The following is a 25,677-nucleotide window of genomic DNA, read 5'->3' as shown; positions in this document are numbered from 1 at the left end:
ACACAAACATGCAAACACACAACCAGACAGTGATTTATGGATAGTGTGTATTGCATGCATGAAGGCAGATGCCTTAGTAATAGCAGTAGCATAATGAGTATGGGAGTATGAGCACTTTTTAAAGAGGATACGCCAGATGAACTGAGTCATAGATAAACACACACACACACACACACACACACACACACACACACACACACACACACACACACACACACACACACACACACAGATGCACAGCAGTTACACAAACATACCCATACAGATATGTGTCCACACAAACAACTTAAACATGGAAACCAAAATTTACACACACACACACACACACACACACACATACTTAACCCCTTGCTCACTCCCACGTCCCTCTTTGTCTTGTGTGTAGACACGCCGCCCACCATTCAGGGCGTGGACCACCGTCAAATCCAGAGGGAGCTGGGAGACGTGGTCATCCACCTCCACAACCCCGTCATCCTCTCCTCCTCCTCCGTCAGGGTGCAGTGGACCGTGAGTAACCCCATATCTATCCAGAGTCACATACACACACACACACACACACACACACACACACACACACACACACACACACACACACAGTCACTCTGAATTGTCAAACACGCAGGCAATAGACACAGACACTGATGCTCTCTCTCTCTCTCTCTCTCTCTCTCTCTCTCTCTCTCTCTCTCTCTCTCTCTCTCTCTCTCTCTCTCTCGCACACACACACACACACACACACACACACACACACACACACACACACACACACACACACACACACACACACACACACACACACCATTCTCTAAGGGCATGGGATCCTTTTTCCCAAATGAGGCACTCCTCCTCCTCCTCCTCAGCCCCAGACCCCAGGACTTTCACTCCCATTCTATCGCAGACAAAAAAAACAAACAATCGAACTAAAAAAAAACAAGAGGACTCACATTTCATACCCCTCGCCTCAAATATGAAACCCCTCCACCCTCCACCCGTCCTCTAATCCCCCCAAGCTCTAGTGTCCAGCCTGGGTTGGGCCCACGAGTGCTGCTTCCCAAACCACTTACTCATCTCCTTATCGGAGGCTGCATCCTGCTGAGGAGGGGTCCCTCAGTGCTGGTGGGGAGGCTTCTCTGTCAGGACGAGAGTTGAGGTTGGCCAGGGAGCCAAGAGGACAAGTGGAGCCCTCCGCCTCGAGCTCCGGAGAAGTGGAGCTCGCCCTTAAATCAGGACCACCTGGGCCGGCGGAGCCATTTTTCTTTTAATCAGCTTCAGCTTTTAGAAGCATGCTGCAGTTTACTCTCTCTCCCCTCATTCTGCCTCTGCCTCTATCTCTTACTCTCTCTCTCTCTCTCTCTCTCTCTCTCTCTCTCTCTCTCTCTCTCTCTCTCTCTCTCTCTTTCCTCTCTCTCTGTCTCTTTCTCTCCCCATTGCAGCTGGGGACAAATGGTGGCCTGGCCTTGACGAATGGCTGGGTGTATATACACACGTCAGGGCTGGGGCCATAAACACAGTGGCAGAATGTAAATAGTTTAGCTGAGGCCCAGCGGAGAGACCTGCATGCTGCGCTCCTGAGGAATGCAGGAGGACAGGAGATGAGCCTCACTTTGTTTGCGTCAGTTCCCTCCTTTTCAGTCACCTTTTTAACGTCTGCCATTCACGCCATGACTTTGTAATGGTACTCTGTTTGTTTGTATACAAGTAAGCATATCACCATATAAACGTATAATAAACAGCATGAGTCTGGATGGTGCAGTATTGACATAGATACCCAGACCAGTTTGATGTAAGCACTGGAAACACAGCAGAAGCCTTCTCATGATTCACATATTTCCATAAGCTCTGGTGAAATCCAGACCTCTGAGCTTTTTGGATGGCACTGTCTGGTGCTTCCCATTCACTCGGATGATGTTGGAGTTTATGTTGATGTTGCAGCTGGTGTTGATAGAGGATGTTGATGTAGCAGCATTTTTTTTTTCTTTTTTTTAGCTCTTAGCGGGGAGTGCTAAAGAAAATGTGAAAGCTGCATGGGAAGGGAAGAGTAGTCCAGTTTTGTGCTGCTGACCCGTGTGGGGTGCTGGAGCGCTGGCGTAAGGCCTGAGGGGGCCACTGGGGACGGCTTAAGTGGTGGCAGGACGACAGGAAGTGGTCACCTCCCACTGATCTCACCCCTGTGAGCCTGCAGCTGAAAGAGATGAGGCCTTGTAGTGGAGACCTCCCGTCGGGCCACATGGGGTCTGTGTGTGTGTGTGTGTGTGTGTGTGTGTGTGTGTGTGTGTGTGTGTGTGTGTGTGTGTGTGTGTGTGTTTGTATGTTTGAGTGAGAGAGAGAGACAGAGAGAGAGAGAAATAAGGCTGCAAGGGGAGAGAGAGAGAGAGAGAGAGAGAGAGAGAGAGAGATGTGTGTGTGTGTTTATGCACACACAAGAAACAAGACAAGCATACGCCAGGCACGAGCCCTTTGCACACAGGATGTTCCCAATCTCCATGGTTACCATCCCGCAGTACACCAAAGCCGTGCTATTTGCTGATGCCGGGTTTGGGATTTAGTGCTGCTATTTATTTAGGCATGAAATTCTCTCCCGAAATACCCTGTTTAGTTGGAGCTGAGCTGAGGTTTGGGCCCCTGTGGGAATAAATAGAACGATGGCTTCTGTCACACAAAATGAAAAACACATTTGAGTGAACATGAGGACGCTCATCCAGAGCTGTGCTATATCCAAGCAGACGTCACCACACCAAAAAAAGACAAGACGTTTCTTTGGCACTCTTATTGATAAACACATACAGGAACAGTGTGCTGAAACAGAGGTCATTTTTCTAACCAATGCAGTGAACTATCACTGTGATGCATGCATGTTTTGTGGAGATACATGCCCCGTTATTAATGGTTCTGTGTTGTTGTTATTCCTCCACACCAACAGGTGGAGCAACAGTCCCAGTACATCCAGGGCTATAAGGTGATGTACCGGCCCACGTCCGAGGCGGGGCAGGCCCGGGGTCAATGGGTCGTCTTCGAGGTGCGAACACCTGGAGAGGATGGCGCCGTGGTTCCCCAGCTGAAGAAGGGCGTGACCTATGAGTTCAAAGTGCGGCCGTACTTTGACGAGTTCCAGGGCGCCGACAGCGAAGTGAAGGTGGCCCGGACCATGGAGGAAGGTGGGTGGACCATGGAGGAAGGTGGGTGGACCATGGAGGAAGGTGGGTGGGGAGGAGTAAAGGGGCTTAATTGGCTGCCATCAGAAGGATTGGGGGGGGGGGGGGGGGGGGGGGGGGGGTCGTCAAATAGTAGTCTGTTTAGAAACTTTGAATGTTAACTCCAAATTGCTGGTGTGTTCCTCTGTGTGTGTGTGTGTGTGTGTGTGTGTGTGTGTGTGTGTGTGTGTGTGTGTGTGTGTGTGTGTGTGTGTTCCCACATGGGTACAGGCGTGTCTGTGTTGCGTAAGTGGCGTGTGAGTGATAGCCAAGGCAGCCAGGCTAACTACAAATTGAGCAGCTAATTGTTTTCTGTACGTCCCATCTCCAGCCCTGCTGACGTGTGCCCTCCTCCTCTACCCCCTCTTAATCCCACCTCAGAGGCAGCAGCAGGACTCCTGTGCCCACGGGCTCCTGTGATTCACACCCATTAACCCCCTCCCCCCCCCCCCACAACACACACATACACACACAGACACGCATAGACACACATACAGTACACACCACTCCAATTCATGACTCTTTTTCTCCCCCCTGGAAACAATAAACAGGAAATAAATCTTCCCAGCGATTTCCTGATTAGGCCTTTAGATGCGCGTTTGCCGGGAAACAGTCAGCACTTGTGGCTCTCTTTATGAGCCTGGGGAGGAACTGGGAAAGCACACGAGAGTGGAGTCGCCCAGGCCCTTCTGCGCTGTTTAACGCTCGTATTGTCTCTGTTTTATGGCCTTTTTATAGCCATTTTTTAAACTTGCAGTATCCTCTGCCTGATAGCATATGGAGACGGCGATGTGGCCCTTGCTAGGACCTGTCATCAATTTGAGGTTGGAACGGGGTTTAAAAGTAGGACAGATTGATAGAGGTTAGGTGAAGGTGAGGCTGGAGGCTTTTTTTCCCGTCCTTACATTCTTTTCTTTAACTCTCTCTCTGTTCTCTGTCTATCTCTCCTTCCCTCTTTCTCTATCATTGCTCTCTATCTCTTTCTCCCTTTCTCCTTTGCACACTTTCTCTCTCTCTTTCTCTCTCTCTCTCTCTCTGCGCTTCTCTGTCACAGCTCCCAGCGGGGGCACCACGTGGTGTAACCGTGACAAAGAGCGACACCAATGGGACCGCCATCCTGGTCACCTGGCAACCGCCTCCCAAGGAGGAACAGAACGGCATGGTCCAGGAGTACAAGGTAAGCAGAGGGCACCTCGCTCCTCTCTCCGCACACACAGACGGCTCCCTACCTCTCCCTCTCTCCCTCCACGAACAGAGGCCACCACGCAAGCACAGTGCCAGCATAACCTGAAGAGCTTTAACGCCATCTACTGGTGAAAGCATAACCCACTGACCCCACTTGGCTAATTCCTCTGTGCATTATACTGTACACATTAATTATTACGCCATATATATATGTGTGTGTGTGTGTGTGTGTGTGTGTGTGAGACAGAGTTAGTGTAATGTTATGCTATATCTTATGATATCTTATGATATTCGTAAGACGTTTTAATGTTTATGTTTATGTTTATGAGTGTGTGTCTAGCTGCATCAGTGGCCATGTTCTCTCTGTTCCCCTTCTCTGTAGATTTGGTGTCTGGGCAACGAAAGTCGTTACCATGTCAACCGCACAGTGGATGGCTCCACCTTCTCCGTCATCATCCCCAACCTTTCGCCGGGCATCCGCTACAGCGTGGAGGTCGCTGCCAGCAATGGGGCCGGCCCAGGGGTCAAGAGTGACGTCACCCTTTTTGAAATAGGTGAGAGCCACACGCAAACACACAGATACACAAGCACATATAAAATAAGAACGAAAAAGACATAATATCACACATTTAAACACATTTTTTTATCTAGTTTTAGCCGGTCCTGACATCAGAGCACACATACACAAGCACACACACACACACACACACACACACACACACACACACACACACACACACACACACACACACACACAGACACACACACCTACATTCAGAGATGAATTGATACACAGACACCGGTAAATAGATTGGTGAGAATGAACTTCAGTAAAAAGCCAGACTACAGATCTGTGAAGGTTAACATCAGACACATAAAACAAGTCATTAAACATGACATGGCTGTTAACTTTAACACTCCTCTATGGGAATAAATCATGTAAGGAGTCTCCCTCTGCTTTGAATCACTGCTAAATGGGACAGTCACTTTGACAGCCGCTCCATCTGAAGGCTCATGTGTCTCCTTGTTGACTGCAACCAGAGATTTGATGCAGCATGTTAAACTGTGAAGTCACAGAATACAAAATCTCCTCACTTTGAAGTTTGTCTCACAGAGAGAGAAAGAGAGAGAGAGAGAGAGAGAGAGAGACAGCATGTCCATACATGATCCAGTCCTGTTACTGTCAGACACACAATCTCACTCATTCAGTCGTGCAATCAGAGGTAATTGCAGCTTCGTCACAGTGGTCCGACTTCAGATGTGGTTTTTCACAGTCAGTCAGTCAGAGAGTCAGCAGTGTGTGTGTGTGTATGTGTGTGCGAGAGTCTGTGTGTGTGTGTGTGTATGTGTGTGTGTGTGTGTGTATGTGTGTGCGAGAGTCTGTGTGTGTGTGTGAGAGAGTCTGTGTGTGTGTGTGAGAGAGAGAGAGATAGAGAGTGTGGTTTGTTTTGCCACTATGCTATCTAATGTTTTCACATGATCAGTATCAGCCTCCCACAGCATCCTCTTTAGTGGTTAGAGCCTCCGAGCCTGCTAGCCTCAGGCTAATGTCATGAGGAGAGGTGGAGGAGGACTCTACAGGCCTGAGAGAGAGAAATGGTTGCTACTGTATTTTTAGTCCCAGCTGTTTGTGTGTGCATGTCGTGGTTGTTTTCTCTTCTTCTGTGAGTGGTGATCTGTGGCCACTGGGACATGAGTATGGCCTCTGACTCCTGTCTGATTTACACTCGTGTTTTGATGTTTCTGTCCCCCTCTTCTCTTTCCCCTACATTCCCCAAACTTCATTTCTATTTTTTTCTCATGGCATCCTCATCTTCCGATTGTCCACAACCTCGTCTTCATTTTCATTAATCTCTCCTTTTCTGTTCATCTGTCTCTCTCACCCCTCCCTCACTCACTCTCCTCCCTCTACCATCACTCCATCTCTCTCTCTTTCTCTCTCTCTCCGCTCTCTCGCTTTCCGCTCTCTCTCTCCCTCTCCCTCTCTCTCTCTCTCCGCTCTCTCTCTATTTCCACTCTCCCTCTCTCTCTCCCTCTCTCTCTCTCTTTATCTCTGGTTAGACCACTCGGGTATGCCGACGGTGGTGGAGAGTGGTGTGGAGAGGGACACGCTGTCTCACATCTCAGACGTGGTCAAGCAGCCAGCCTTCATCGCCGGCATCGGCGCCACTTGCTGGCTGGTGCTGATGGTGTTCAGCGTCTGGCTCTACCGCCACCGCAAGAAGAGGAGCGGCCTTAGCAGCAGCTACGCCGGCATTCGCAAAGGTGTGTGTGTGTGTGTGTGTGTGTGTGTGTCTGTGTACTGTATGTGTGTGTGTGTATGTGTGGATGCCTTCTTGTCAGGATAAAGTCTTAAAGCCTAAAGCATACCACATTTTCCTTAGTTCTTGTCATTTCATCGGAACCTACACACCATCTTCTAACCGGACCTCCGAACCTGGACCATACAACTAGGGAAAGCTGTCACCAGTGTTGAGAGAGAGAGAGAGAAAGCAATACAAATTGTATCGTTGTCATGCCAATAAAGCTCTATTGAATTGAATTGAATTGAGAGAGAGAGAGAGAGAAAAAGAGAGACCTTTTTATGACTCTTACTGTAGCTTACCTCATGTAGTAACAAAGTAAACCAATAACCTTGCCATTGTTAGCATCTTGCGCTACCTTTGGGTTTGGCCAGGTGAACTAAGGTCAGGCTGTGGGGTCAAGGTTACAAAACGCACCATGGAGAGCAAGCGAGGTGATGGGAGGTGAGCGCAGGACCAGATAACAGCACAGAGAGCAGGGCAGAGATGGCATTCAGCCGTCGACACACTGTGCCCCACGGTTCTGAAGGTTACCAACGGGACACAGCGATAATTTCATTTCTTTCATTCAGTTTTATCACTTTAGGGTTTTTTCACCTTTCTTGCTCTCTCATTTCCTCTCTCTCCCTCCCTCTCTCTCTCCCTCTCTCCCTGTCTCTCTTCTTGGGTCTATCTGTCGTGCCTGGTCTCGGCTTCTTTCATGCTCAAAGCTGATAAACTGATAATGCGCTAGGCAGGCAGGCAGGCAGGGAGGGAGGGAGAGAGGCGAGCCGTTTGGTGTAATCTTTTCAGCAGTTCAAAGAGCTCAAAGCTGCCTGCCGATCAGAGGACCAGCGCATCACAGATCACACTGACATTCAAAGGGTGACATTTCGTGCTGCTTTTTTTAAAAACACGATGCTACTGTTTTCCACATGTAGGGTGTGTGTGTGTGTGTGTGTGCGTGTGGGTGGCGTGTGTTTGTGGGGTGGGGGGGGGGGGGGGGGGGCCTATGTGTATAAATAATTTTTATGGTTTTGTATTTTTGTATTTCTGCTGTGTTCATATGAGTGTGGTGTGTGTGTGTGTGTGTGTGTGTGTGTGTGTGTGTGTGTGTTTGTGGTGTGTGTGTGTGTGTTTGTGGTGTGTGTGTGTGTGTGTGTGTGTGTTGTGTAAAGGCTTCACCAGACAGTCCTGTGGGGGTTGTAGCATGGCTGTAAAAATGTAAGCTCGCTGTGAATAGCAGTCTGTTGGCATTAGGAGTGAGAGCTAAGATACACACACTTGCTATCAGGCGGACACACACACACATCTACAGATAAATATATTTAGAGATTAGTAGGGCCATTAGAGGTAAACATGAAAGGTGCATACATGCTCAACAATCAACAATCAAGCACACGTGTGGGGGGAGGGGGTAAATGATTCAGAGTAGTGTGAGTCTCACTAACTCAATTATCTCTCCCATTGTAGCCACAGTGACCTCAATTAGTCCCCAAGGCTGTTTGGAATGAGGTGTTTTGTTCTGTACTCCTGTGTGTGTGTGTGTGCATGCGTGGTTGTGTGTGTGTGTGTGTATGCGTGTGTGTCTGTGTGTTTAGCCTCACTTAGCAACCTATACACAGACACACAATAATAGTTGCGCCCCCCTCTTGAGCAGCGCTGCATGTAAAAATGAAGTATGGGAATTAAATCGGTGTGTGTGACTGACAGTGCTGTTTGGTCTCCCCACAGTGCCATCCTTCACCTTCACACCGACAGGTACGTTCACTTCCTTTTCCGCTCTCTGCATCATCAGTGTATCTCTCAACAGGACTTTTCCACATACAGTAAGCGCATGGAAAAGGCCCCCCTGAAGATGAAGGGTTTGACTTTTTCTTGGCCTTCATATTAGGGGAAGCCAACACAGATTATTAACGTCATACAATAAAAAAATAAATGAAAGATAGAGATCAGCACATTAGACTTTACATGGTTGCATGGTAGCACACAGTCACAGGCACACTCAACTCCACAATTAAATTCCCTCTTAGGGTGTGAGTTCCAAAAAGACTGTGAAAACAAAGTTGAAAACTCCCCAGCATTAGCTCTTTATAAATCTGTATTGGACCATGTCTTCAATAAACATATGTGATTCAGCCCTAGGCCATCATCAGCGTGGGACAGGCAGAACTGCTACAGCATGTTGGCCTCATGCTCATATTCCTGTAGTTTGTATCTGACCCTGACAACATACTACTCATTTCAGAATTTGATGAGATGCTTAGGTTTTCAAAGGCAAATATCTTCCAATGATTTGATTAAAGTGTTCATTAGGCTATTTTTCATTTCTGAACAAATGGCACAGACATTGGTCAGAGAAGGATAAGTAAGAGGCTAGTTGCCTGATAAGTGTGTGGGGAAGATGGCATCCAGGACTGGCTCTAATCCTGGTGTAGGTGTCGGCCTCGGCTGCCTCTCTGCTCCCTAGAGAGCCACGGCACAGGGCCTGCTGAGAGGCGATAGCCAGCCTGGCGCTCCTCATTCATTATTCTCATTCAGGAGGGGAGCCTGTCGGCTTTAATACACTGTATTTACCTCGCAGGGTTTGACGTGTGTGTGTGTGTGTGTGTGTGTGTGTGTGTGCGTGTGTGTGTGCGTGTGTGCGTGCGTGTGTGTGTGTGTATGTGTTGTGTAAAGGCTTCACCAGACAGTCCTGTGGGGGTTGTAGCATGGCTGTAAAAATGTAAGCTCGCTGTGAATAGCAGTCTGTTGGCATTAGGAGTGAGAGCTAAGATACACACACTTGCTATCAGGCGGACACACACACACATCTACAGATAAATATATTTAGAGATTAGTAGGGCCATTAGAGGTAAACATGAAAGGTGCATACATGCTCAACAATCAACAATCAAGCACACGCACGCACATGCGCCATCCATTCTCATCTCCTCATACACATGCACATCGATGCAAATTCACACCTACACACGCAGGTATGCACCTCTCACCTTCTCACAGCAGGGCTCACAAACACATAACCACACACACACACACACACACACACACACACACACACACACACACTAACAGTCTTTCAGTCGAACCACAACCCCTGTCTGCACTTGCCATTGCCCTGCATTGAACCCTCACTGAGGCTTACTGGGTAATTCTGTGGTGGCGGTGACTAATGCTGACTTGTTGAGGATGTGTCAGGTAGAAAGGGGTCGTCATTCATTGTGAATGGCGCCCTAGGGATAAGTGGATGGCATTTGATTGCTGGTGTTCTGTAAACTGGTGTTTTTGTATAGCGCAGGTGTACCGTGTCCTACTAAGGTGGAGATTTGTGGTTGCGTGTTTGTCTTCAATTGAATGAGAGAGAGAGAGAGTATGTATGTGTTTGTGTTGCTGAAGTGTGACTCATGGCCAGATAAGTGTTGTTAGTGCTGGTAAATCATGTTATTTTGAAGAGGACTCACTGTGACTCAGCTAATATGCTGGCAAGGTGTTTGTTGACCTCCTAAATCAGGAGATGACTCGGGGAATTCTGATGTTTTATCAGCTGAAGAGGAGAGAGGAAATTTCATTGCTCATCAGGTTTCTCTTTTGAGATAGAACACGTAGATAGACATTCACTTAGAGGTTTCAAAGAGCATTACTGACCAGGACCAGGAGCGTGGGTTTGGTATATTTGTATTTATTTATGACATTGTTAATAACAATTCTCTAAATATTTTCCTCTTTTTCAGTGGCCTATCAAAGGGGTGGAGAAGCAGTCTGCAGTTCTGGAAGGTAGGTTTGTGTGCGTGTGCGTGTGTGTGTGTGTGTGTGTGTGTGTGTGTGTGTGTGTGTGTGTGTGTGTGTGTGTGTGAGAGAGAGAGAGAGAGAGAGAGAAAGGGAAAATCACAGCTGTATGTACAGTATGCCTCTCTAAACACTAGGGGGAGATGTTTACCTTAATATTGGTACACTGATGGAAGCAAGCCAAATGCCTACCCAGTCATTACCCCAGTGGAGAATACAGAACATGCAAGTTGTGTCTGTGTATATGTACAGTATACTGTGTGTGTGTGTGTGTGTGTGTGTGTTTGTGTGTGTGTGTGTGTATGTGTTTGTATACGTGTGTGTGTGCATGGGTGCACCCATCCCTACATCTGTATCAATTAGTGAGAGCTTATGTATGTTCCATGTTCCATGCATGAGAAATGTACTGTGCACATTAGTGTGTTTTTCCAGTAGTATTAAGTATGAATGCAGCTCTGCTGTGTTTTAATGTCCTCAGACATCATTAGAGTTATCATTAGTTCATGCTCATTGATGCAGGAAACATGAGAGTACATACAAGAGCTACTGTACCTCTCACCTCGATACCTTTCCAGGAATATCATTTCTATAGCATTCCTTAAACGTACACACCAACACCACTCAAACAGCTTTCCAGAATTTTCCAGGGGCTCAGATCATTCATAGTGTGTCCCTTTGATGTAAAAATGTGAAACATTTATGTTTTCATTTGTGTGTGTGTGTGTGTGTGTGTGTGTGCATTCCACACTCCAGTGAGGCCAGATGAGAGGAGCGGTCCTCTGGGTTCGCCCCTTAAATTATGTTCGGGATGTCTCTTTAAAGACGTCATGTTGAGACAAATAATGGATTGATCTCAGATGGCTGCATAATAAATCAAATGGGGTTAAATATTTACGGGCCTGGGGTCTCTGAAGTAAGAAGTTAGTTCCCTGCGCTCACATACCCAGCTCCAGTTACATTTCTTTAATGATCAGTAAAGATGGTGCAAACATGTGATAGGGATAGGTGTCCAAGGGTGATGTAGGTCCCCACACGAAAACAAGAATGTATGTGTGTGTGTGTGTGTGTGCGTCTGTGCGTGCGTGCGTGCGTGCGTGTGTGCACACACTTGTTTATTAGCTTCTCCAGACATTATGCATACATTATGCATATTTACTTTGGTACATGTTTACTTGAAACCCATGTTGCTAAAGCGGCCTCCTCTCCTCTACTTTCCTCTCCTCTCCTCTCCTCTCCTCTCTTCTCCTCTATTCTCCCCTCCTTTCCTCTCCTCTCTTCTCCTCTCCCCTCTTTTCCTCTCCTCTCCTCTTCTCTTCTCTCTTCTCTTCACCCCTCCTTTCCTCTCCTCCTCCTCCTCCTCCCCTCCTCCTCCTCCTCTCCTTCTCCTCCTCTCCTCTCCTCTCCTCCCTGTAGACCGGGCCTTCTGAACATGGGCGACACGGCCAATCAGCCCTGGCTGGCCGACTCGTGGCCCAACGCCTGTGGCAACCACAAGGAGCGCAGCATGAACTGCTGTAACGGAGGCAACGGCACCAGCGACAGCAACCTCACCACGTACAGCCGCCCCGGTGAGAACAAACACACACACACACACACACACACACACACACACACTGAGACACACACACAAACGCATGCAAGCGTTTGTATACACATGGACACAGACTCACAAGCACGCACTCTCACAGACACACAAACACACACTCACACAGACACACACTCACACAGACACATATGTACACAGACAATACACAAAAGGTGTCCTTACAGCTAATGTGCACAGGTGCATAGGTGTTCTAGAAGATTCAGTGCCTTAGACAGTGAAGTGCGGCGAAGACGCTAATGCGTAGGAAGAATGGGAAACATTGGTGCATTGGTTATTGGCTGTGTGTGTGTGCGTGCGTCCATGCATGTGTGTGTGTGTGTGTACAGAGCTTCAGGGCTTAAGAGAGAGGGGTGCTGTGCGTACCAGATGAATTCCCTACCCCAAAAAGCAGAGCTTTTAACACCACATTAGAGCTTTGTGTCTGAATAACTCCCTGCCTTACAAAGATGTGGGAGGGAGCGGAGCTCAAACAGAAACATTTGCCCCCTACACTCCCGGCCTGTGTAGAGCTCAGTGATATACGGCATGGATGATCCTCATTGTGGCTGTATAACAAGGTATTTCCTTGTAGCCGGATGCAATTTGGTTTGTTTAAGTGAACAGCAGATGGTTAAAAGCTGAGTATGTTGAGAATGCTCTCTTGTTAAATGGGTATGTGCTTAAAACTAGCGCTAATGTAGTGAGTCCGTAGCGTACAGTGCTGTTAAAATATGTGTGTGTGTGTGTGTGTGTGTGTGCGAACAAAAGCACTGTGCTTGACCTTGGTGTCATATTCCCTGCATCATATCCTAGCAACTGAGCTATGACAATGAGAGCCTTTCCATTAGCTGGCTTTTTACCAATGTCCTCTGTGGATTTGTTTTGTGTGTGTGTGTGTGTCTGTCTTTCTGTGTGTATCTGTGTGTGTGTGTGTGTGTGTGTGTGTGTGTGTGTGTGTGTGTGTGTGTGTGTGTGTAATTCACTGTGTAAGTGTGTATTTATGTTTGTGTTTCTGTGTTTGTGTTTTTATATGTGTTTGCTCTTTTGTATTTTGTGTGTGTGTGTGTGTGTGTGTGTGTTTGTCTGTGTTTGTGTGTGTTTGTGTGTGTTTATGTGTGTTCACATGTCTGTGTTTGCCGTTCTCAGCCGACTGCATCGCCAACTACAACAGCCAGCTGGACAACAAGCAGGGCTGCCTGTTGGGCTCGGACTCGGCCGTCTACTCGGACGTGGACCTGTCCAACAAGCTCAACGAGATGAAGACCTTCAACAGCCCCAGCCTGTGCTACATGGGCCCCGCTGGGAGCCCGCCGACCCCCTACGAGCCCACGCCGTACGCCACCACCCAGCTCATCCAGTCCAGCATCATGAGCAAGGCCGCGGGGGGCTGCGGCCCAGGAATGGGGGCGGGGGGCAGGGGCGGGACTGCCGGACCTGACGGACAAGCGCGGCTGGAAGCCGCCGCCTATGCAGCAGCAGCCGCCCGTGCCGCAGGAAATGACATCGCAGCTGCAGTACAACATCATGGAGCAGAACAGGCTGAATAAGGGTGAGTTCAACACACAGGGCTGGACTAAAATAAACAGATACACAAACAAATAAACAAATACACAAACAAACTAAAAAATACACTACTGTTCTGTGTTTGTGTCTTTATGTTGTTGTTTATGTCTTTATGTGGTTTGTTTAATTTCAAAATGTGCCTTGGGCTTGCGCTTTGACATAAAGTACAAGGCTTTATTGTTGAGCTTTGGATAATTAAGATTTCATTAAGATTGACATGGCAACAATGGAGAATTAACATTTACATGACATTTTCCACATATGAAAACTGCATAATAAGAAAAGTGTCAATCAAGCTCAAGTTGGGGAATAATTAGGATAAACAGGAACTGCTGCCGGCGGAAGACATTTTACATTGAAGGACATATTGATAAGAAAATCAAATATGCAGATAAAGACCACCAAGCCGATATACCTTTCTGGGTTTACTAGTAGCATCAGGTCTGTTAAATGAATTGCATCAGTACAAAGTCATTATCTCCTAAACATGTAATCTAAAATCCATCCTTACCGTAGCTATGATGATGTTTTCCTGCAGCTCAAGGCATGGGGATCACCAAGGTCATGTGTTTTACACCTGCGTAGAGCACCTGAGGATAACATGTAGCTGTGCTGTGAATAGCTTGTTATTTGTCAGGGTCGTGTGTTTACTGATCGGAGTGCGTGTGTTTCGTGTGTGCGTGCAGATAGCTACCGAGGGGGCGAGGCCAACCTGCCCGCCACCATCCCCTACAACCATGAACTCAGCTCTGGAGGCTCTTACCACAGCTCGGACCGGGCCAGCAACAGCACCTCCGGTAACACGCACGCACACACACACACACACATTATACACACACACACACACACACACACACATTATACACACACACACACACATTATACACACACACACACACATATTATACACACGCACACACACACATTATACACACACGCACGCACACACACACACACACACAGACACACACACACACACACATTACACACACGCACACACACACACACACACATTATAATGTTACATTAATAAGTTACATTCTAAATTATCAATGCAATACTGATAGTAATACTGATATATGCTAGCTGAAGTTCGTGCATGAGACACTGCTCATTGTGTGATGTTGCACTTTTTCCATCATTTACATGAGGGCCCATTGACTGAAGCAAACAATTCCACACACCGTTCAACATAATACAAGTGCATACTCAACATGAGCTCTCTCAATCTTTCAGATGGAAATATTGCAAATACATGAGCTTCATACATGTGTAGAACTCATTTAATCAACACACACATGCACACGCATACACTCACATACACATACACAAACAGACACACACACACTGAGCCTCTGTCACAACCACCACAGCATCAATCTGTATCCAGTGTGTTGTAGCAACATTTGTACAGCTTTAAAAAGGCATGTTTTCATCAGCAGTGATCATCCTCCTGTGTGATGCTGCAGTTGTGATTAGCTGACACACACACACACACACACACACACACACACAAAAAGACACACAGACACAACCAAGTACCACAGCACCAATCTGTATCCAGTGTGTTGTAGCAACATTCGTACAGCTTTAAAAAGGCATGTTTTCATCAGCAGCCATCATCCTCCTGTGTGATGCCGCACTTGTGATTATCTGACATTTGCATGTGTCTGAGTGACACACTAATTGTATGCGCGCCTCAGCAATGTGATTACATGCCTCACTCTTCCTCCGTGAGTGTGTGTGTGTGTGTGTGTGCATGCTACTGCTACACACATGTTGATTGCCTAATTTTAAATATGGGTCTTCTCTGGGCCGATGCCAGCTCGCTACACGGCTGCTTTGCATCCATGAAATATTAGCTGGAATTTGAAATGGTATGATTAGCCATGCCTAATGCAGTAAGAAATCTGGCTTAACTGACAGACAGTAAACATGGACGGCTGCAGAGGCAGTGATTGCTGCAGTTGTTGTATCATCATGTGGAGATCTGTGTGTGTGTGTGTGTGTGTGTGTGTGTGTGTGTGTGTGTGTGTGTGAGTGTGAGAGAGAGGGGGAGAGAGATAGAGAGGGAGGGAGGAAGTGAGCCTCTGTGTATTAAGTGTCATAACTTTGTCCTCCAGGGAGCCAGAACCACAAGAAGGGATCACGCACTCCGAAGCTGCCCAAGCAGAGCTCAGTGACCTGGGGAGAGCCACTGCCTCCTCCCCCTGCCAACCCTCCTCCCAGCCACAGCTCAGAGGACTACTTAATGCACACAGACAAGAGGTGAGGCTACGGACAAACAAACACACACACACACACATACACATACACACACACACACACACACAGACATACATACATACAAACAAACACACACACACACACACACACACACACACACACACACACACATACACACACACACACACACACACACACACACACACACACAAACAAACACACATAAGCATATAATAGACACTCACACACAAAAAATAGATAAACTAGATGTACCGCAGAGCGGTACAAAATATGACCGCCGCCCAGTCCAGCACATTTTTTCCACAAAAATAAATCACGCTGAAAGGCCTATATGATTCTAACTGTCTCACTAAATTGCATTATCCACACTCAATTCTCACTGGTATCTGCTAGACAATAAGTACCAAAACATGATTAGTTCATAGATTTCACATATAAAATTCATTTTATACAACCCCACTCCCATCTTGCCTGTTCATAATTTCATTTCTGAGAAATTCTTGAATTGTGTGCATGTGTGCGTGCACACGTTTATGTTTATGTGTGTGTGTGTGTGTGTGTGTGTGTGTGTGTGTGTGTGTGTGTGTGTGTGTGTGTGTGCGTGCTTGTGTGTTTGTCTGCGGATGTATGTTTGTGCATGTGCATGCATGCGTACATATGTCTACTGTGTGAGTATGTGTCATACGTATGATTACTGTGAATGTATGCACATGGAATGGGTTAACATGACCCCTGGAGGCAAACATACAGAAAAAATTGGTCATCCTAGGCCCTACGGTTCTCAAGATATTCACAGAAAACTGTGTCTGCCCTACCCTCCTTTCGGGGGGTCCAGTCCAGCGGGGGGGCTACAGATCAAAACGAAAAACGATGGTTCCATGCTATCCATGTGGGGTTACATGCCCACCAAGTTTCGTGTACCCCGGTCTTTCAGTGTCCCGGGAATCCTTGTTGGTGTACGGTCACTAAATGTACACATAAATCATTTTATTGTAAGGCCCCCCATGAACGAAAGTTCACAAAACTTGGCATGCATTCGGAAGGTGTTGTAATGATCCTACACTTTCAATTTCGTGCAGTTTTGAGCATGTCAGCCAGAGATATTTTGATGAAAACACCTAATTTTTTGCTTTTTAATTTTTAACTAGGTGGCGCTATACATGAAATAAGTGGTAATGGGATGGGTTGACATGCCCCCTTAAGACCAACATACAAAAAAGGTGGACCTCCTAGGCCCTACAGTTATTCCCCCCTCGAGATATTCACAGAAAACTGTCTCCGTCCACCTACAGGCCAGTTGGTGTATAGTAACATAAATTAATTTATTGTGTGGCCCCCCATGAACGGAATTCCACGAAACTTGGTGTGCATTCAGAGGGTGTTATAATGATCCTACACTTCCAATTTCCAATTGACTATGTTAGGTCACAGATACCTGCGATTGTGTTTAACTAGGTGGCGCTATACATGAAATGAGTGGTTATGGAATGGGTTGACATGGCCCCTTGAGATCAACATACAAAAAAAATGGTCCTCCTAAACCCTACGGTTCTCGAGATATTCACAGAAAACTGTGTCTGCCCTACCCTCCTTTCGGGGGGTCCAGTCCAGCGGGGGGGGGGGGGGGGGGGGGGGGGGGGCTACAGATCAAAATGAAAAACGATGGTTCCATGCTATCCATGTGGGGTTAAATGCCCACCAAGTTTCGTGTACCCCGGTCTTTCAGTGTCCCGGGAATCCTTGACGGAAATTTGGACATGCGAAAAAGAAAGAATAATGGTGGTCATAATAATGTTATTACTGAAGAATCAAATACACAATATCCATACAAAACATACTGAAATACACCGACATACACAAGATCAGCAACACCTCCACACACCTCCTAGCAATTGGTAGTCCTGAAATGATGAAATAAGCCTTCAGAGAGTCATTACACAAATTCACCCTCATTGGTATCTGGGTATCATGTTGAATATGCCCTGGCTGAACTCGTGCACTCCATCTTAATCCAGCAGAGAGTGCCCTACTGCTGAAGAATGTAAGTGCAGGCCAAAATGACACAGGGCCAATGGATTTTTGCTAATAGGGGGTTCATTGTGAGGTCATAATATTCACTTTGTCCTGGCTGCTCACATGCTCTCTCTCTCTCCTCCCTGGTGTCCTCAGCTTTGAGCCGGACGCCTCCTGTCCCATGCTCCCTTCGCGCATGTACCTGCACTCGGGAGGCATGCAGGAGGAAGAGGAGGAGGAGGAAGAGGGCATGGAGAGATGCCCCACTCCGCCTGTGCGCGGAGCCGCCTCCTCTCCCGCCGGCGTGTCCTACAGCCACCAGTCAACGGCCACCCTCACCCCCTCCCCGCTGGGGGAGCACTGCGCGGGCCTGCACAACGGCCACGATGACCGCAGGTGTGCACACTCTTCTCTTCTCTTCGTTTTTATACACACACACATTTTCAGCTACACGACGATTTCGATCACCTTGAATGCTAGAGGAAAGAGTAATAGTCCAAGGATACCAAGTTAGCGAAAACAAAAAGACCTAAAAAAGACCAGCACCTTCAAGAATAGCGAAAAATAGTCATCTCCACTACAAAGTTATTGAGTGCAGTTGAATTGAATTGAATACAGTATTCAGCATTAGTATTACTATATTTCAATTAACTTTTCGTATTGTATCCTTTCAAGCATAGTACTTTTTGTTTAGTTTTTATTTGTTTTTATCTTCAATAAGTTGTCAAAAGCACCTTGTAGTGCCAGGCAGTGTTGATGCCAAGTCCAGGGGATTCATGCCCATAAAACGTGCCTCTTCCCTCCGCTCTTAGTTCCTTTGGATGAGGGCATCATCTAAATGCCACAGTAAATCATCCGGATAGGGTATATGAGTACGGAGTGCCCAACTCCCTTGGCACTGAGCACGTGCCCTTGGCATGGCCACTATAGCTGATGAGTGTCAGGTAGAGTGTGTGTAGTGAGCATAGCAAATAGCCTGGCTCTCTCTGGAGAAATGCAGGGAGAGATGGAGAAAGAGAAAGAGTTAGAAAAGGAGAGAGAGAAAGAGGGAGAGAGAGAGAGATGGGGAGAGGGAGAAAGAGATTGAGATGGAGAAAGAGTTAGAAAGGGAGAGAGAGATGGGGAGAGAGACTGAGAGAGAGAGATGGAGAAAGAGTTAGAGAGGGAGAGAGAGATTGGGGGGTTAGAGAGAGAGTAAGGCATAAATGGGGAGAAAGAAAGAGTGAGTGTGTGAGAGAAAGAAAGAGAGAGAGAGAGAAAGAGAGGGAGAGCAGGCTCAGGTCTGATTTATTGGATCGCTCGGCTGAGGTGTTACTCCACAGCCCTGGAGTCGGAGCTGAAATGTGGCTCATTTTTGCGCTCAGATGTGTGGGCATGTGGCAAAGCTCCATTCTCACTTTCAAGGTGGCACACGGCAGCGCCAACCCCTTCTCAGCAGTCAGATGGCTAGCGCTAGCACAGGTGCCATGTCATTAGGGAGGAATCGTCAAACGCTTCACAAAGAGGAGTCAAAGTCAGGGTACGGTGAGGGAGGAAGGTCAAAAAGGACAAAATTAAGAAAAAAGGTAATTCAATCTCAGCCTTTGAGTTTAAATTCTTTGTTTTTCCCTTGGATCTCAGGCGTCACGTAGCCAGTCCCCCACCCCCGCCCCGACCTCTCTCCCCCCCACACACTTATGGATACATCTCCAGTCCCTTGGCGCTGGACACTGATGGGCTGGACGAGGAAGAGGAGGAGCTCAACGAGGATGAAGATGAGGCAGATTCAAGGGCCCAGAGTGGTTATGCCCAGCCACACCACCACCACCAGCAGCAGCAGCAGCACCACCACAACCAACACCACCACCACCACCACCACCACCACAGCTCTGGGCAGCAGCAGCAGCAGGGGGGGCCAGGCTCCCAGCAGGCAGCCCAGCGACGGCTGCACCTGCGTGGGCTGGACCAGCAGCAGACGCCCGCCTCCAGCACGGGGGACCTGGAGAGCTCGGTGACGGGCTCCATGATCAACGGCTGGGGCTCTGCCTCGGAGGAGGACAACGCCTCGTCGGGCCGCTCCAGCGCCGTCAGCTCCTCCGATGGCTCCTTCTTCACCGACGCCGACTTCGCCCACGCCGTGGCCACCGCCGCCGAGTACACCGGCCTCAAGGTGGCGCGGTATCCCGAGGAGGGCGCAGGACCCGGGGGTGAGTGTCTGGGGTGGGATGGGGCGGGGTGGTGGATCACAGGGAGAGCCTACAGGTGCTTTTAAGTGAGAGAGACCGAAGGTAATAATAAAGTCTAATCTAAACTGCATGCTTAGAGGCACCTGCAAATCCCACAAACCAGAAAATTGGATTGTGCAGGATGGCAAAATGAGCATAATAGTTGATACATAATTACTTATCCTCCATTACACCACTAAGTCGTCCGATTTTGTATTATATTTCACAGAGCAATGGTGTGACAGCAAAGCCTACATCCAATTTCAGTAAACAACATCCGTAATTCGGTCACAGCGCAAAGCACTGAATCTTCCAAACTAAGTTCGGCTAAAGATTAACTTCAGTCTTATTGAACTTCACTGTATTTCTGTGATATCTGGGACCTTGGGTCAAACCAAAATGCTTTATATATGCTTTCTTCCATTGATGTGTTATAATAAAAAGTCTCATCTCAGCGCCATCATTTGGCATCAGTTGGCTTTTATCCTGAACAACTTGCGCTCTGATTTCAACAGTGCTATATCTACAATCGATTAAATAAGAATGCACATTTGAATATGTCTATTGATACTAGATCAAAGTTGATGGTTCTGACCCAGTGCTGTCTCTCCCCACATCAGGACAGCGGTACCATGTGGGCCACCGGCCCAGCAGCCCAGTGTCTACGGACAGTAACGTGAGCACGGCTGTCATGCAGAAGCGCCCTCCTAGGAAGCACAAACACCACCAGCAGCAGCAGCAGCAACAGCAGCAACACTCACAGCACCAGGGCCAGCAGAGAGATGGCTTCACTGATGGTAAGAGGACCGGCCACATATTCATGGATTCAAGGAGTTTTATTTAGCCTGTTTTAGCCATGCGGCTCCTTTAGCCTGTGTTAGCCAAATGGATCCTTTAGACTGTTTTAGCCTGTTTTAGCCATGCGGCTCCATAAGCCTCTTTTAGCCAGTTGGGTCCAGAGGTATCCAGCTGACCATAGAAGGCCCCACAGCTCTCCCAAGCCCTGGTCATGAACAGCTTCACTAGTGAATCGCAGGGCAAAACATTGTGTTGTTCATCTCCATCTGCTGTTTTGACTCTGAACACCATTGTCATGTCAATGTCAATGTGGTCATCAGGTCATCAATATGGCAGACGCAGCAATATAATGCTGTAATTGGAAAGCTTGAATAGTATATTCTGGAACTCTCTATTTCGCAAACATGATTTGAAAGTGTGTGATGGTTGAGGCAGCTTGCTGAAAATGTACAGTAGCTCTGGACCATCCAGATGACCTGTGTGCAATAACAGTGTTATGAAAGCAGTCTACAGGTCTCTAAAACAGGTTGTATATGTGTGTCATAGCATAGACAACACAAAGACCCATAAGTGCTCTTTTGAGATCAAATGGTTGTTGCTATGCCAACAACTCTTCTGTCTGGATAGACATGATGTAAATTCTGAGTCACTTACTTCAGAGAAAACTTTATTTCATTATCTATGGACTTTCTACATTAACAAATATGGTTACAAATATGATCCGTTTTGGTAACATTTTACTTGGATAGTCTGCCCACAGAGACTTAACAGATCATCTGTTAAGATTCAAGTATGTAAAATTGTTGTTGAACAATTACTGAACATCCCTTTAGCCCAATCCAAACCCTAACCTTAGCCTTAACCATACATTGTATATAACAGAGTGTCAACAGATATTGCCAGTGTTAATAATCTGAGCATCTACTGTAGTCTGTGGTAGAACATCCAAGTGTTACCTCCATTTTTTTATTTAATAAATTAATGCTTCTCTTAGGAATTGCTTATACTAATAATTAGTACTATTAGGTCATATTAAGTCTTGGTTTGTTTGTTTTTTACCCATGTAAACAAACAGTAAACGCCCATTTGTGTGTTTGTTGTTCTCCCGCAGACACTGCTCTATCTCTTGGCCCTGCAGCGGGGGTCAAGTCCCCCACACACAACTCGCGGGGTGGCTACGAGGTGAGGGGCGCCACGCTGCCCAAAATGGGCTGTGGAGACGGGCGCGAGAGGAGGGGCAGCGCTGGGGGCTACCGCACCAGAGAGGGCTCGGTGGAGAGGCGCGATGGCCACGACCGACACCAGAACCACAAGGCCAGCAAAGTCCGCCAGCACCCAGGTGCGCTGTTTGCATGTTACACTTTTTCAGTATGTGTGTGTGTGTCTTTCTGTCTACCTTGCTTTCTATCTCTTTCTTTCTCTCTCTCTCTCTCTCTCTCTCTCTCTCTCTCTCTCTCTCTCTCTCTCTCTCTCTCTCTCTCTCTCTCTCTCCCTCCCTCTCTATCTAGTATCCAGGTGAGTGTGTCTGGGTGTTTGTGTGAGTTTATGCATCAGTGTGTGTGTGTGTGTGTGTGTGTGTGTGTGTGTGTGTGTGTGTGTGTGTGTGTGTGTGTGTTGGTCAGTTCGTTGTAAACATACTGTATACATATTGGATTGTAATATAAACCTATTTTCCATGTAATCGTCTCCAATGTCTCCTAACATCCTCTCCCCCATCTGTCTGCAGCGGTAGCAGAGGACATCCCCCCCTACAGTCGGCCCAGCTTCCCCTCGGTGCAGGGCCAGAGGGAAGGGGCACCCAGCTCCTCCAGCTCCATGTCGTCCCGTAGCTCTGGGGGCCGCAGGAGAGGCACCGAGGGGGGTCCAGGGTCGCGCAGGAACCCTGCAGACACAGCGCTGCCCAGCATGGGGGCTTTCCAGCATGAGGAAGAGGAGCTAGAGGTACACTACTAAGCCATGCAAAGCCAGGCTAGCAGCACCCTGGAGCTCAGTGCATTAAGTTCACTTCACAGGGTCATGTCCTGCAGCTTTGCAGCTTCATTTCTACCATCATGTGTGTGTACAGTAGTGGGTGCAAAAATAACAATTTCATTTCAAAATGACAATAACAGATGATTTAGTCCTAGACCTTCTCCATATCTGGCTCCATAATTTTAAGAAGTAGTATATTAAACTGGTTCATGCTAAATTAGCATATTCTTTTCTCTCATTTCAGTGTAGACTGTTAAACACTTTTATATATGTAGACTATTAGACACAAATTCCACAAATGTATACATATTTGTTTGACAAATATTTGCTATTAATCCCTTGATTCATTCTATAGACTATTGTAAGTTAAGTGTTAGATTCAGAATGAGCTGAGTTTATGTATCTTACACTCTAGCTGATGTGTTTTTTTCCACAAACCTTGATTGACTAAGTGCATTCAAATCAAGTATGGCACTTAACTAGGACTCACTGATTAGCTACATACGACATGTGGATGTAATTTTAAGAATAATAATCACAGTAATCACTGTGTATTTGTAGGCTATCACTAGCTCACTAATGTTGAGTTTTGCTTGTTTTGTTTGCAGCTTTTGGAAAGCTGAGGGACCACAACACATACAGTGTAGACCAGAGGAAGTACTTCCAGGTCACCGCTGGAAAGAATGACCCTGTTCTCCCCCTCTGGACTTGAATGCCAACCACTGAAAGTCCGGTCAACATCATGTACATGACATTTTACAAAAGAAAACTGAAAACTGACCCATGATTAATGTGTCATTTTCTTCATTATTTTATTTTTATTTTTTATTTTCTTTATTTATAATGTGTTAACAAGTAACTGAATGTACTTTTCCTGTCCAAATGGAGGACCTCCTCTTATAAAGGTACCATCTACATTTTTGGAAATGTTCAGTTGCTGATTTAGTTGCTTGCAATGGCAGTCATTCAGTGAAGCCCTCCAAAGTACTGATGTTCATGTGTATTAAAGATGTTTTGGGAGCTGCAGACCATTGTTATATACAGAAGAATGTTTTTCAGTCCCACTCGGTGGTATAGTACTTCAAATTGATCTTCCTTTTTTGCTTTCTCAACCATTTATTTGACTGTATAAAATATTTGGTCAAAAGTATAATTGTTGTAAATTGGTCAGTTCACTATTAAGAAGTGCAGCCATTTGGATTTCCCTTTTTCTAATGCACTGTTTTGAATTTATTTTTATCGATGTTGTTATTGTTGATGTATGTTCTTTTGTCTTACATTGGTTTTAAAAGCACAATCACTTAACTTTATTTTAAGTCATTTATTGTTAACTATGGAATGTTCCACAGTTATGGAGGAACAGACACAAGGAGTCTTGTCAATAATTGTGTTTGTATGATGAAAGAGTATTGTCTTATATTAATGTCTGGATATTACCAGAATGGAACTGAGACTCCACTGTTTGGTTAGAGTTTCATGAGATTACGTGGATATTAGATTACATGTTACCTAAGAGCGGATCCAACTTTAAAGTAGAGGAAGGAAGAAGAAAGAAAGAAAGAAAGAAAGAAAGAAAGAAAGAAAGAAAGAAAGAAAGAGAGAGAGAAAAGAAGAAAAACTAGTTTGCCATGTCATTACTTGCAGTTTCACAGTGCAGTATCCAACATGAATCAGATGTAGGAATTGTGTAGAAATGCACTTAATGATTGTGATTATGAAGAAAAGGGCAACGGGCAATATGTCTAGAAAAAGCAAGTGAGAGCTGAGGTGTGGCATGGAGTCTCTTTTCCATTTTGTTATTGGGCACAGGAGGGGTGACGGTGTGTGTGTGTGTGTGTGGGGGTGGGGGGGGGGGGGGGTGTTACATGAAGTCCCCCTCCAAGAGAAGAGGTGCACTGGTTTATCACTTCATTCAACAGTCCTCATAAACTAGTAGCAACTTATGGGGACATTTCTCTGCCTTTCCTATTGGACTTTATGGATCTCTACGCAGATGTCATTGTGAGTCATTCAGTTTGGTCTATCTGTTGTTTCCACGTGAAAGCTACCTAGTTGGGAACAGCACGGACAGAAGAGAAGAGGGTGGTGAAAGATGGAAAGGTGGGATTCTTTCTCTTTGATGTGACTTTTTTCACTCACGGCTCCACCTGCTCTTGTGACTGTAGCACGGGGGCTGCTCACTGGCAGTGCTGGAGTTGGCTGACCTTCTCAAGGTCAAGGCTTTTGCAGTAAAATAAAAAAAAAAAGAAATACTACGGCTTTTTTTGGAGTGAGTGAATGAAAGGAAACGTGTGAAGTGTTGTTCCCTAGCGGAAATATGTGCTGTCCATCTTTGTTCGGAGTTTACCATGTTTGAAAAGAAAGAAAGAAAAAAAAGACACAACCGCTTTAATGTCAGTCATAACTTTTCATTACTGGGAATCTTGTATTTCAAAAAATGAAACAAAACAAAAAAATGTCATTTTTCCATATTATTTATTATTAAAAGAACTTCAAATGCAACCTTTTTGTGTGCCTAGTACTATGTTGTATTGTTCTCTCTCTCACTAGGTGGTGAGCGTTCTTCATGAAACTGATCTAATTTACTAGGAGGAGAAGGTTGTCTTTGGATGTGCATAATGCAATCCACTTGCTTTAATTAAGCTCACTCAAACAATGGCATTTTTTAGCAGGAGAACATCTGTGTGCTGCCACATGCCGAGAGGCGATTACAGGTGTGCTGTGTGTGTGGGTGGGTGTGGGTGTGTGTGGTATGTGATGAAAAATGAAGGTTCATATTAACACTGACAGTTCAGTGTGCTATGTGTTACATGTGGTCCGGCATAGTTCACTATTATTCCCAGTCAGACAGG

General features: G+C 46.4%; 1 protein-coding gene across 1 annotated transcript in view; it reads left to right on the top strand.

The window, feature by feature from the left end:
• Positions 1-25,327, top strand: part of LOC121709518 (roundabout homolog 1-like) — a 183,581-nt gene extending 158,254 nt beyond the window's left edge. The window contains 18 exon segments of the mRNA XM_042092955.1: positions 386-507; positions 2,921-3,155; positions 4,253-4,368; positions 4,759-4,930; positions 6,438-6,641; positions 8,393-8,419; positions 10,390-10,432; positions 11,858-12,012; positions 13,176-13,459; positions 13,461-13,578; positions 14,279-14,389; positions 15,716-15,860; positions 18,009-18,248; positions 19,473-20,038; positions 20,677-20,853; positions 21,966-22,193; positions 22,581-22,795; positions 23,434-25,327. Coding sequence (XP_041948889.1) covers positions 386-507; positions 2,921-3,155; positions 4,253-4,368; positions 4,759-4,930; positions 6,438-6,641; positions 8,393-8,419; positions 10,390-10,432; positions 11,858-12,012; positions 13,176-13,459; positions 13,461-13,578; positions 14,279-14,389; positions 15,716-15,860; positions 18,009-18,248; positions 19,473-20,038; positions 20,677-20,853; positions 21,966-22,193; positions 22,581-22,795; positions 23,434-23,448 — 3,173 coding nt within the window. The 3' untranslated portion in view covers positions 23,449-25,327.
• The last annotated feature ends 350 nt before the right edge of the window (positions 25,328-25,677 follow it).

This window comes from Alosa sapidissima, chromosome 5, assembly GCF_018492685.1.
Source record: "Alosa sapidissima isolate fAloSap1 chromosome 5, fAloSap1.pri, whole genome shotgun sequence".
NCBI lineage: Eukaryota > Metazoa > Chordata > Actinopteri > Clupeiformes > Clupeidae > Alosa > Alosa sapidissima.
The sequence above is the reverse complement of the archived record's forward strand: the minus strand, read 5'-3'. Positions and strand labels throughout refer to the sequence as shown.